This window comes from Parasteatoda tepidariorum, chromosome 6 (genome assembly GCF_982258835.1).
Source record: "Parasteatoda tepidariorum strain Cologne lab strain chromosome 6, Ptep-v5.0, whole genome shotgun sequence".
Lineage (NCBI taxonomy): Eukaryota > Metazoa > Arthropoda > Arachnida > Araneae > Theridiidae > Parasteatoda > Parasteatoda tepidariorum.
The window spans coordinates 111,502,657-111,515,706 of NC_141760.1; the positions used below are offsets into that span (position 1 = coordinate 111,502,657).

At 29.3% G+C, this 13,050-nt stretch overlaps 1 protein-coding gene across 1 annotated transcript in view; it reads left to right on the forward strand.

Annotated features, from left to right (window-relative positions):
- LOC107449152 (protein pangolin, isoforms A/H/I/S) overlaps positions 1-13,050 on the forward strand; it is a 93,566-nt gene that overhangs the window by 1,253 nt on the left and 79,263 nt on the right. Inside the window, exon 3 of the mRNA XM_043045062.3 lies at positions 1,835-1,911. Within this exon, the coding sequence (XP_042900996.1) occupies positions 1,835-1,911 (77 nt within the window). The remainder of the gene's footprint in view (positions 1-1,834; positions 1,912-13,050) is intronic.

The window sequence follows — 13,050 nt, forward strand, 5'->3', positions numbered from 1 at the left end:
TATTTTATTGTAGATGTAGCATTTTAATATAGAAAAATAATATGGTTAGTATGGAAAAAGAAAGGAGAATTTTCATAGTGTTTACATTCAAAGAAATAAGATGACAAAAGATAATCATAAAGCCACTGGGTAAACCAATGTTTTATGTAGATTACATCTGCATTGCTATTAAATTTTGTTATACCTAGTGATTTTTTATTATTTTTTTTATCTACACTTGAAATAAAATACAAAAGAAATTAGAAAAAAATAGAAAGTTGGTAAAGATCTAGTATTAATATTTATAGTAAAATTAAAAGTAGCAATTTATAATAAAAATGATTAGTTTAGAGGAGATTGAGGGAATTAATATAGCAATCATATCATTATGTAATGGCATTTTCAACATTTTTCTCATTTTATCTCTCATTGTATGAAATATTTATGCTTCAGTTAATGAAGCAAGACTTTAATTGTGAAAAGGGTGCAATTAAGCTCTGTAAGCCAATTTAAGTTCTAAAAGATCATTTATTGCCAAGTGAAAGAAGTTCTAATGTAACTTTAAATTAGAAAAAATAATTTTTTATTCAATCTCTCAATGTATTTAATAATTTTGTAACTTTTTTATGTTACGCCAACAGCTCTACAACGAATTTTAATGCATAAATATCCGATATTTTTTTTAAAATTTTTTTCTGGGTCAATAATGTAGATATCTGTGGTTTAAATTTAAATGTTTAGAAAGTTTCAAATATACAATGAAATGGTTCCCTTTGATGCACATTCTTTCCTCCCCCTTTTTGTTAGCTAATTTTGTTAAATCTATTTTAATTGTTTAAATAATTATACACTGGTAAAATTATATGTGTTTTTAGGTTTAATTCTAATAACTGTTAGAAATATTTAGTTTTCTGAGGATTGTTTTCAACTGGAAGTTCCTCTTTTTTTTGGGTGGGAAGGAGTATATCAAAAAAATTTTTTAAGTGATTATTAAGATAATTTTTTTTAAATAAATACCCTTTTTTTAAAAATGCATCCTAAAATGTTCATTTTCTCATAATTTTCAGTTTAAATTATTGAAAAAAGCTTTCAGCTTTTAAGTTTATCAATGATTATTTTTTTTATTTTTAATATACTACTTTTTTTGAAAAATATTTGTGCATGGTGATTGTCTTTTAGCATGCTTTAAATTTTTTTTTTAATAAACTACATGGTTTTATCTGATTTCAATAATCAGGAAGAATTACTTTTTAGTGCATTATATTGCACATTTTGATAAATTTTTAAGGCGTTTAGTGCAAAACACCGTAATGTTACGTAAGCAGAATTTGTCAGTACATTTTGTGACTCGACCAGAAGCTAAAAAAAAAAATAATAATGATAATCTGCTGTAATTGGAAGTTTGACAAGTTTTGTTTGCAAGTTTTGCTGTTGGATTGTGGGACTACAAACGTTTGTGCTATTTTATATACGATGGTTGCTGAATTTACGTAGGAAAAAAAAGGGTATAATAATAGCGTATCTCTTCACTAGTGTTTCGGAAATATCACTTTGTATTGTCCCTTGTTTTAAAAACTATCATACAAACACTAATACTTAAATTTTTTCCTTTTCCCCTTGATAATTCGGGATAGTAAACTGATGGTAAATTAAATGTTTTTTACACAGAAAAATTTAAATTTCAACTTAAAACTTGTGTATTAGGTTTCGTTTTAGTTCCTTGTATTTATTAATGAAATAAAAAATATCTTGATTTTTTGCATTTTTTCTTTCTCAAAAAAAATTGGTATTGTTAAATATTGAATTTTTAAATTTTTATTTGATATGGAATAATAATTAAGAATTAATTTTTCAGGTAGGAGATATGATTATTTTTCACCTCCCCCCTTCAGCTATGTGTATGCACATCCAAATGCTGCTGCATTATCCATGGTAAGTTCTATTAGTTATTCTTATTTTGAATACTTTATTTCCATTGTGATCCAAACTAAATCTGACCCAAGACTTTAGCGGTTAACCTAGATACCACAGAAACAGGGTTGGGGTTTTGTATGTCCTCAACTGGGTTTAGATAGGACGTTTTACTGTCTTAAACTGTCCAAAACCTTGAACATTGGTAAAAGGTAAGAATTCTATATGTGTAGTAACCAGTGTATGCATAATAATTACATATACAGTACAGAACCCGTTATCCGGAAATCAGAAAACCGGAAAACCAAAAAACCGGAACGAAATTCAATAAATTTTCCCGCCATTTTTAAAAAAAAATTTTTTTTTTCCTCATAACATTTTAGGATTTTTCTTTCTTTTTTGAAAGATGTTTACCTTACCATCATTTTGGAAATAATCATTAGTGTATTACTCCATCGTTTTTTCTTCTTTTTAAGATTATATCCACAAAAAAAAATTTATTTTAGTTGGGGTTAACAAAAAAAAACGGCTTTTTGTAGCGATTCAGAAAACCGGAAAAATCAGTTATCCGGAATAGCGATGGTCCCGATCGTTCCGGATAATCGGTTCCCTACTGTATTAATAAATATTTTATACTTTTTATACAGTTTGCTTTAATTTATTAAAGGAAAGTAATATAATAGGAAAAGATACATAACTTTCGAGGCACCACAATTCATTAAACAACAAAGGTGAATTCATTATCCTTTAAATATGAATAAATATGCTTTTAATGCTGATAAATCATGTTTTTACACAAGGATAAAAAAATGATATATTAAAAGTAATAAACTTTTTTAATAAAATAAGAACTAGCCTGTTTCTTGTTCAAAAATTAACCTTTTATTTTTCACAATATTTTTTTTAAATTGTGACATAATTTTTAAAAGGGTGTGAAAAAGGGTTTTGGACAAAGATGATTAGGACAGGACTGTTCAAACTGTGGATTAATCTGTTCTGCCTTAAACCTTGCCAACTGAGCAGGGAATGCTCTGGTTTAATATAAAACAAAAAAGGTAGAATATTTTAGGGCAAAATTAACGTTAGCCACGAGGCTTCTATATATTAAAAGTGGTGATTAAAACTTTGCTTATTAATTGTCACTGAATTGCTGTTTTTTTGCCGAAAAAGGTAACTCGTATGCACTAAATCTATTGTTCTCGACTTCTTGTATTATTTATTGTAGAGTTCTCCTTATGAATATAAAAGTGCAGAGCTCTACCTCACAAAAATGGGAAGTGTAAGTTTTGAAAGGGCACTTATTTGACACCATAAAAATTTATTATGTAATAACTAAATTTGATCTTCAACAATTTTTAAATTACCCTCCTTTACTATTTTATATGTATATTATTCCAAACAATCATTCTCTCTACTTATCAGAATAAGAGAAACTAATTAAATTATAAAAATAATTAAAGGCATGCTAATCTCTGGGCTTAAATTTTTCAAAAAAAAAAAAAAATTATTATATTTCAGCTTGAATTATTAAATAAAGATTTTTATATTATTCAAACTAAAAATAATGAGAAAATAAACACATAAAGTTGCATGTTTTAAAAAGAAAAAGTTATTTAAAAAATAATTTTGAAAGTTAAAGTCATTAAAAAAATTATTAATATCCCCCCTGAAAAAGACATACTTAAAAAAATATTATGAGTGTTTTTAAGGGATGTGTGGCTCATTTTTACAAATAGGACTAAAGGGGGATTTATAGGGATGAAAGGGCTGGCAATATGGACCGCTGTTCTAAAAACATTTGGGAAGAGCATTGTTTATTGCATGAGTAAGCTGTTATCCGCAAAACCTTCAGGTTATTTTACACTATTCCGAATTGCCAAGTGATACTGCTGAAAACCAGACTTAACACAACCAATTAAGAGCAAACATATTTTTTTTTTTATAACTGCCGTTAAACAGCCGACCCAATTTTGGGTTTTCGACTGCTAATGTTCAGCTTTGTAACCTTTTAATTTTGAACCCAATCTGGAAGACAAGGGAACTCCTGGTTTAAGTATTTTATATTTTATTTTATATCCGTCGTTGAACAGCCGACCCAATTTTGGGTTTACGACAACTAATGTTCAACTCCGTAGCCTTGTAATTCTGAACCTATCCAGAAGACGATGAAACTCCTGGATCAGTACCCTCATGGGAACATGGAGGACTTTATGACTTGAAAGATTTAACGTGCATCAATCACCATTTATTACACAGGGAGTCTTCGGTCGGCAGATCAAACCCATGACCTCTTGGACATGGGCCCAGTGCCTTATCAACCAGGCTATCCCGGCCCCAAGACCAAACACTTCTTGAATTCCTCAATACCTCAATAAAAAACTTTCCTCAAATAAGAAACTTTTTGTATTCACACAAACGTTTAGAAAATAATCAGGAATCTTATTGTTTGATCTGAGAAGAAAGAAAACTAAAATTTCCAAATATTTTAAATAAATATATTTATTAAACTAAAAATTTTTATTCTTAATATAAATTTAGTAATTTTAATTTGTTTTAGTCGTTACATGATATATAATACAAAACGTTTCTGATATTATAGGCAAATGAATAAAATGATGCTAAATGGACTATCTATACTCATAGAAAGTTATTCTGTATCTATATGATTTTTTTAAAATTACAAAAACATTAAGTTGACATCATTTATGTAATACAGATATAGTTTGTGGATGGAAAGAACTCCCCTTGCCACGAAGTCTTAAGAGGACATAATAGCACCGGATGAACTTTTCGTTGCAAATTCTCATACATCTCCATAGCTAATTTAAAATTGAAAGTATTGAAAAAGTGAGTTCAGACAGACCTAGAGTAAGCCATGAAGTTTCAATTACTGAAAAGAGATTTTTAAAATATTCAAATGAAAATGAATTATCAGGAGATAACTTAGGATTACGCAATGGCAAAGTTCTCTTTCAGCTTTTTTCACCCCTGATTCCCTTTCTCTTGCGGACCGAAGCTAAAACCTGCCTTAAATAATGACTTGAAATAGTTGCACCTCATAACCATAGTCATCGCACTCCTGACGAATGGCTAGGGGAGTTCTTTTCATAGACAAACTATTTATTAAATAAACTGTTTTTATTTGACTCAATGAAAACTTGCTGGGCAATTAGCTATGCAATTCCAATGCAGTAAAAGCGAAAAATTGGAGATTCATTTTTCGAAGGAAAACAAATAGGATTGCTTACGTACTTTTTACTTTGTTAAGTTCAATATATATTTCTGAAGGAAAAAAAAGAATGAAATATTGATAGGTATCCTAATAATACGTATTTCTACTTTCAAAAACTGCTGTCAGAGTTGCCCAATCAGTTGATCTATGCACAAGCATTATCCCTTTGAAGCAAATGGGACAACTTTTTTTTCTTCTTTTTTTTCTGACACTTTAATTGCAAGTAAATCTATACTATTTCAGTATTTTTTAACTACAAAAAGTAATCTTAATAATTTCTAAAAAAATCTGTTGGATTATTAGAATTATATTTGTACTTGAATATTAAATTCATAAAAAGTGGTTTGAAAAAGAATTTCATTCGAATTTAAAAAATTTATCAATAATTGAGATTTTGAAAATTAAAGAAATTTTATTAATGAATAGCTTTCTCTTAGATCTAAATAACTGCAAATTTGAAAAATGATTGTTTGAAAGTGTGCCGTGTTTGTAAGAGTTTACCTTTATTGCAGAAAAAGGCACCAGTGTTTTATGCACTGTAAATTTCACGAAATAATTTAAATTATTTTGTAATATTAATTAAATAAATAAATAATTTTCATAAATAATTATGAAATAAAATTTCATCAAATGCTGAATGTAATTTTTTTCGTAACATATTAGCATTTCTGTATCTTTGTATTTTTAAATTTTTTTTCCTTCTAAATAATTTTTAAATCTAGTCCTCATACTATTTAAATAGACAATAATGTAACATTAATTGCATATTTGTTCCAATTTTAGGCGCAATTTACATTTGAAGTACTTATTTTCGTTTACTTATATAAAACCTGAAGTCCCTGTATGTTTGCCTAAAATTATTAGCTCCCTGGCAATGTAATTTGTATTGAATATGGGAGTAAAATAGAAATTCGGAACTGTAAAATACTTTATACTACTTACTTTATACAAAATACTTTATACTTCAGTAGTGAAGAGGTTAATTACGTAATTTAAAAGTGGAGAAGCTAACAAATCTTAAAATTTTAGAATCATGTAATCTTAAAATTTTACAAATAATTTTAAAGTGCCAAAATTAGTATATAAAAGACAGTTGAACAATTGAAAGAAAAAAATAGTGTTTAGCGTTTTTTGAGCAAATTTGACTACTGAAGAAAAAAAAAAAATTATCAACATGTGCCATGGGCGTACTGGGAATCCAGTTTTTGAGTTGGACGAAATGAAAATAGTCACAATAGCTCTCTAAATTTCACCCCTAAGGAAATAAATTTTAATGTCTGCTAAATATTTCGAAAAAGATTGTTTTTTATCTCTTTATCGTTTTAATTTTGTTGATGAATTTAAATCGATGTTGATTTTATTTTATGACCATAGCTGAGCAGCCGACCCAATTAGTGGGTTTATGATTACTAATGTTCAACTCCATAGCCTTGCCATTTTGAACCCAATCCAGAAGACAAGGGAAGTCCTGGATCAGTACCCCCAGAGATATGTTTTGTTATGGGAACGCGGAGGACTTTGTGACTCGACAGATGTAAAGGGCAACAGTCACCATTGACTACACGGGGAGTTTTCGGCCGGCGGGGATCGAACCCACGACCTCCTGGACATGAACCCTGTGCCCTACCAACCAGGCTATCCCGGCCTATCGATGATGTATAAAAATTTTCTTTGTCTGAAATATCAAGGGAAATTTTTTAGAAAGTTCCCATTATTAAAGCCCTCCCCCCCGGGCTCTAAAAACGCACTTTGTATTGTGCTATAAGGAAAAAACCATTGGACCGTGGGGACCCGAGAGTAAAATATAATCCATTTTGCGAACAGTGGAACCAGTGTACATTCAAGGTGAGAGCAATTACCTTGTTTCCTTGCTTGTTTTCAAATTAATATAATTGGGAATAAACGGCGATGCTTAAGTCTTAAAGAATAAGAGCTCGTCGCTGAGGAATTAGGATTACTAATACCTACGAATACCATTTGAAAACTATAACTGAGGATAGTGACATTTTTTATAAATCTGATTAAATATTTTTTTCTTAGTGTAATTAATTGTGTTTTAGATGGAAAAAAAAAACTAAAATTGAACAGAGCTAAATTTGAAATGTAATACGAGAAAATTAAGCTAGTGCAACTTTAATAAGGAGTTAACTAACGCTAGAATTAAATTATCCCCATAAGAGGTTAAAAAAACTAGATTCTTTAAGTACTGGAAATTTGATTAAAAGTGTAAGAATTATTCCTGTCCCTTCTAAAACGGAATTAGTTCTTTCAATCCTTAGAAAAAGCTTTTAAATGTGGTAGAGAGATTCCGTAAAATATTTTGTGGAAAAAGTGGAATGGTTAAGAGGACGGCCATAACGCGGAAGAAAATTTTTGTTTCAAATTCTCTTTCTCCTTCATTCCTAATTAAAAAAAAAGGAAAAAGTAAGTTCAATCAAACCTAGAGTAAGTAATGAAGTTTCAATTGCTGAAAAAAATATTTCAAAATATTCAAATGCAAACAGATTGCGTCATGCACCGTTGCGTCATCCTAAGTTATCTTCTCAAAATTTAATTTTCATTTTTATGTTTAGAAAATTTTCTTTTCAGTATTTGAAACTTCGTGGCTTACTCTAGGTTTGTCTGAACTCACTTTTTCTACATTTTAAATGAGTAATGAAGGGGAAAGAGAATTTGAGAGGAAACTTTTCTTCCTCAGTATGGCGTCCTCTTAATGACGAAAAAGAAAATTATGAAAAGTGCTAAAACCTTTCTCGAGTGGCAAGTCCGAACAACGCAAAAATAAGCGACTGAAAACTATGTTCAATTTGCATTTAAATTGACTGTTATTATTGTAAATTGAGAAAAGTTAGTTAATTTAATGAGTCAACTTACTGTCGCGAATATTCCAGTTTTCTTGATCAAGAGTTATTAGTATCAAGCATGGGGGATATGGGTAAAAAACCGTCTGTTGGATAGGCTTAGATCCTCAAAAATTTCGAATCAAAATATGGCTAATTCCGGATATCAGACAAGAACAAATTGATTAAAAACTGATGCGAGAAAACAGGTTAAAAAATAATTTTTTTTTTGCTAGTTAATGAGCCAAAATGTCCGAAGTGTCGCGAAATTCACACGCTTTCTTTTTGTATGAAATTTAAATAACTTAAACGAAGGAATTGAGGTAATTAAAAATACAGCCCTTATGTTTATATGCTTCAAAGAATATCAAAAATAATAATATCCAAACGAAAGTGATCGAATAAAGATGCGGTTCAGGATCATCAGTTCGACATCATTGGGCCTGTTACTAAAATTGTTAATTCGGTTTCCGCTATAAATCTTATCTCTTGAATGTTTTATTCGAAATGCGTTTGGTGAGAAATAATATGCTTACTAGATGTTGATACACTTTTTTAACAGTCATGTGCAAGCTGGTAAAGAAAAGGTATGTTTTAGTCACGCGTTAGCTAACATTTTTGTGAACGTTAAAATATCAAATTCGGATGACAGTTTTAAAAGTATTAAGTTCGTTTAGTTGTAGAGAGAATTATCGATTTGATTTAACTCTTGCAAAATTTAAAATCTGAAAGGGCCAATTCTTAAAAAACGGTGCGTAGCTTTTTTTTATTTGGGGTTTGTAAAAAGCGCTTCATTTTTTATCTTTTAGTTCTAAATTACAAAAAAAATGCACGATTTTTACAATTTTCTCACTAATGTTTATCAGAAACTAGTTATTTTATCATGATTGCGAGAAGTTTGTGAAAACTTTTTTGAATTTTATAAATTAGGAACTTTAAATGATAGAAAAAAATATTTTTTATTACTGCAAAGATCCTAATTACGATTTTTTAAAGTTTTTTTTCTTTCTGGAAAGTGATTAAAAATATTTTTTGATTGCTTAAAAAGTTTTAAAAGGTGCTTATTTTTTGTTGAAAATACTGGCTATGCACCCTGGAATATAAATTTAGCAGATGATACTTTCTATATTCCCATTGAGAGCGGAAATATTATTAAGTAACGGACATATTTAAATGCAAAATTTTATTCTTATTTTCCGAAATATGCTGTTAGGTTTTGTGGCTTCTGTCCGGCTAATAATGAATTAAAAGTACACTGTGGATTCATTCAAGAGGGAGATTTAGAATAAGACATTAAAAATTTTGGAAATAAGAAAATATTGATTTTGATAGAACTAAAAATAAAGAGGCTATTTCATATGAGAAACATTTTGTAAAAACGATTCCAGAGTTGTTAGGAAACGGTTAAAATTTCCCTTAAAAATAACCCAAAATGTTTAAGTGAATCAAGGGACATAGATATCAAGCGATCGAAAAAAAGACCTTAAGTGAGAAAAAGTGTAATCTTTAAGTGTAATCAAATACCTTAAATGTGAGAAATACGTAGACAAAAAAAAGCTATTTAAACCATTTTCCCTTCTAACTCCGTACAGGCAAACATTTCTAAAAAGTAAAAATGACAACAAAATTTTTTTTATAAGCATTACATATTAAATTCATTTTTTAAAGAACGATAAAGGGCACAAATTAGGCACTCACTGGCTATGTCAGAAGATAAGTCAGAAAATTCTTTGTTAGAGCATATTTGTTAAAATGGTGTTTATATTCTTTCAATCATAGAATACCCGCCATTTTTTTTTTTTTTTTTGAACGGAATTTAAGCATCACCCTTGCTACCAGTAAAAAATATATTTAGCTTATTTTCTCGAGGTTATGTTGGATATTTATGTATAAATTTATAGATTATTAGGTTAAAACAGACAGCATCAGTAATTTTAACAATTCTGTTATCAGAAATATAAGTTGAAGCTTATCTTGCTTTTATATTACTTTATATCCGTCGTTGAACAGCCGACTTTTTGATGGAGCTAACCCGCATTTGCGTTACATGGAGAGGAAGACCACGAGAACCTCCCACGGTTAGCCTCATGGCAAGGGGACTCTAACCCATGATCCGTTTACCACTGAGGATATTTCACGTCAGCACTGTGGTCGGTGCGAGCCGGATGCGGAATTCGTATCGAACAGTCATCGCTTGGATTCGAACCCGTACCATCTAAAATATCCATTGTATCACGTAATAAATTAAAATACTCTTTCGTAAAACGCGCTTGTTGGTGAGACAAGAAAAAAAGCGCCATATATTCGAATGCGCAGTTAATGCGAAATTCAAAGTTATCATCAAATTCCTATAATAATTTTTTGAAATCATTTTTGTATTCTTTGTTGGTAAAAATATAATAAAAGAATTACATTTGTTCTCTGAGTAATAAAACAATATTTCTTTCGCTTGAAAAGTGATTTTGTAATGGCTTTTGATTTTCATTGTTATCTTCATAAAATTATTTATAAATCGCGTATCATATAATATGATTTATTTCTTATGCTTTAATTTGCAATGAATTCATAGAAAATAAATTTTTTTTTTTTTTTACCTTAGAGGAAAATTTTTTTTCTTTTCGTTTTTCTGAAATTATAAGAATTTTTATTTATTTATTTATTTTTATTTAAAGAAATAAAGAGCGGTTAATAACAAACTGATTTTGTAATTAATAATGAAAAATTAATATGTAGGATTATCACAATGTTAATAAAAGGAATGAAACATGTTTTTGTAACCTAATATCTGAACTCCACTTGCTGATAAGACTTTTTTCTTCTTTTTTTTTTAAAAAGAGAAACGTTTATTTGATGACGTAGGCGTTACGTTTCGATTTCTTTCTTTTTGATTTCATAAAAAATGAAGAGGCTTGAATGGAAAATTTCAAGTTGATAAAAAAAAAAGGAAAGGTTATAAGAAAGAATTAATTCTCCCCTACCCTTCCCTTTCAAAGGTTTGATAATTTGGGATGTCCCCCCCCCTGTCTTTCTCCTGAGGCAGCACTACTGATTTTTTTAAACCCCTTTTTTTTTAAAGCATTTTAATGATCCAGGTTTTTATTCCATTTCCTATTTTGTTATCTTCATTCGTATTGACTTGGGTAAAATGCTTCTTTATCTTTCAGAAATCCCCTTCTCTCTCTCCCTCTCACTCACTTTTTTTTAAAAAAAAACTTTTATTTTAATTCTTTTGTATTTTTTTTAAGTTAAAGTATAAGCATGGATGAATAGAATGTATGTTTACTATTGTTATAAACTTGGTAATGTTATAAAATTACATTCCGTGGCCAAATTATTAGACGCATTAAAAGATTCTATGTAAAACTTAATTATCAGCTGATACTATACAGATTTATTGTTCTTACGCGGTTGAAGCAGGTTTGAACTTGTTTACGTTCGTGTATCAATTGGTTAACATTGTACTCAGGTGTCTGTCCAGACATTTTGTGAAAGGTCCGTTTTTCGTGAAATTATGAAAATATTACTCACATTCTTTCAACCAGGGTCCGCTTTTATGAATTTGTGCAAATAGGGTCCGTTATTGCAAAAAAAACTTTTTCAAGGAGTTTTTAAATTGCAAAGACATACAAGATTATGCTCAACACTGTAAAATTATAATTAAAAAAATTAAATTTTAAAAAATAATCAACAATTGCTGTTTCTAAATTAGAGATGCAACATACAAATGTTTGGTATTTAGCCTATACTGCTGAATGCAGAATATTCATTTCGGACGAATAATGGAAGAATCGTCTGCCGAAGACAAAACTTAATTCGTTTACATCCATATTTCTTGTTTTCTGCCCTGAAAAGGGTTTATTCGATTAACAAAATAATAATGAAGATAATCAAATTTGTGAAGGGTCCGATTAAAGGAAAAATCATTTTGCGAAAGGTCCGTTTTTAAGTTAAAATATTTTGTGAAGGGTCCGTTTTTAAGTTAAAATATTTTGTGAAGGGTCCGTTTTTATGAAAAGATATTTTTTGAAGGGTTCCGTTAACGGATCCAAATTTCTTCTAAACAGACCCCTGGTAATGCAATACGCCAAAAATAAATGCTAATAGGAAGTCTATAAAAAATCTTCTTAATAAAAACCCATTACATGTATGTTTAAATATAAAAGTTATTGCCTATAAGCTCGTGTAAAACATGTCATTATTAAAAAACTACAGTGGTCTAATAATTGGATCTATTTATTACAATATACTAATATAATACCTGATATAAATATTCTTTATTTGTATAATATATCACCTAATTATAATTTGTATATTATATATCGCCTAATTTCACCAATTGGTACGCAAACGAGTACAAACCGGTTTCAACCACGTAAAAACAATAAAGTTGTATAGTATCATCTGATAATTAAGATTTTACATAGAATCTTTTAATGCTTCTAATAATTTGGCCACGGATTGTATACCTAAGCAGAGTTCTCCCTGGAAATAAAAAATGGCAGGGCACTTCCTCAAAAAAAAGAGGCGCTTTTAAGTTTTGAAAGGGCACTCACTTAATGTCGTAAAAATTTATCAAAATGCGTACTATTATGTAATAACTGAATTTGATCCTCAACAATTTTTAACTTACCTTTTATAGTATTTTATGCGTGTATTTCCAGGGGTCTGTTTAGAGGAAATTTGGGTCCGTTTACAGACCCTTCACAAAATATCTTTTCGTAAAAACGAACCCTTCACAAAATATTTTAACTTAAAAACGGACCGTTCACAGATTTGTTTATCTTCATTACTGTTTTGTTAATCGAATAAACCCTTCCCAGGGCAGAAAACAAGAAAGATGGATGTAAACGAAAGTTTTGTCTTCGGCAGACGAAATGAATATTCTGCGTTCAGCAGTATAGGCTAAATACCAAATATTTGTATGTTGCATCTCTAATTTAGAAGCAGCAATTGCTGTTTATTTTTGAAAAATAAATTTTTTCAATTTTAATTTTACAGTGCCGAGCATAATTTTGTATCTATTTACAATTTAAAGACTCCTTGAAAAAGTTTTTTGCAATAACCGGACCCTATTTGCACAAATTGTTG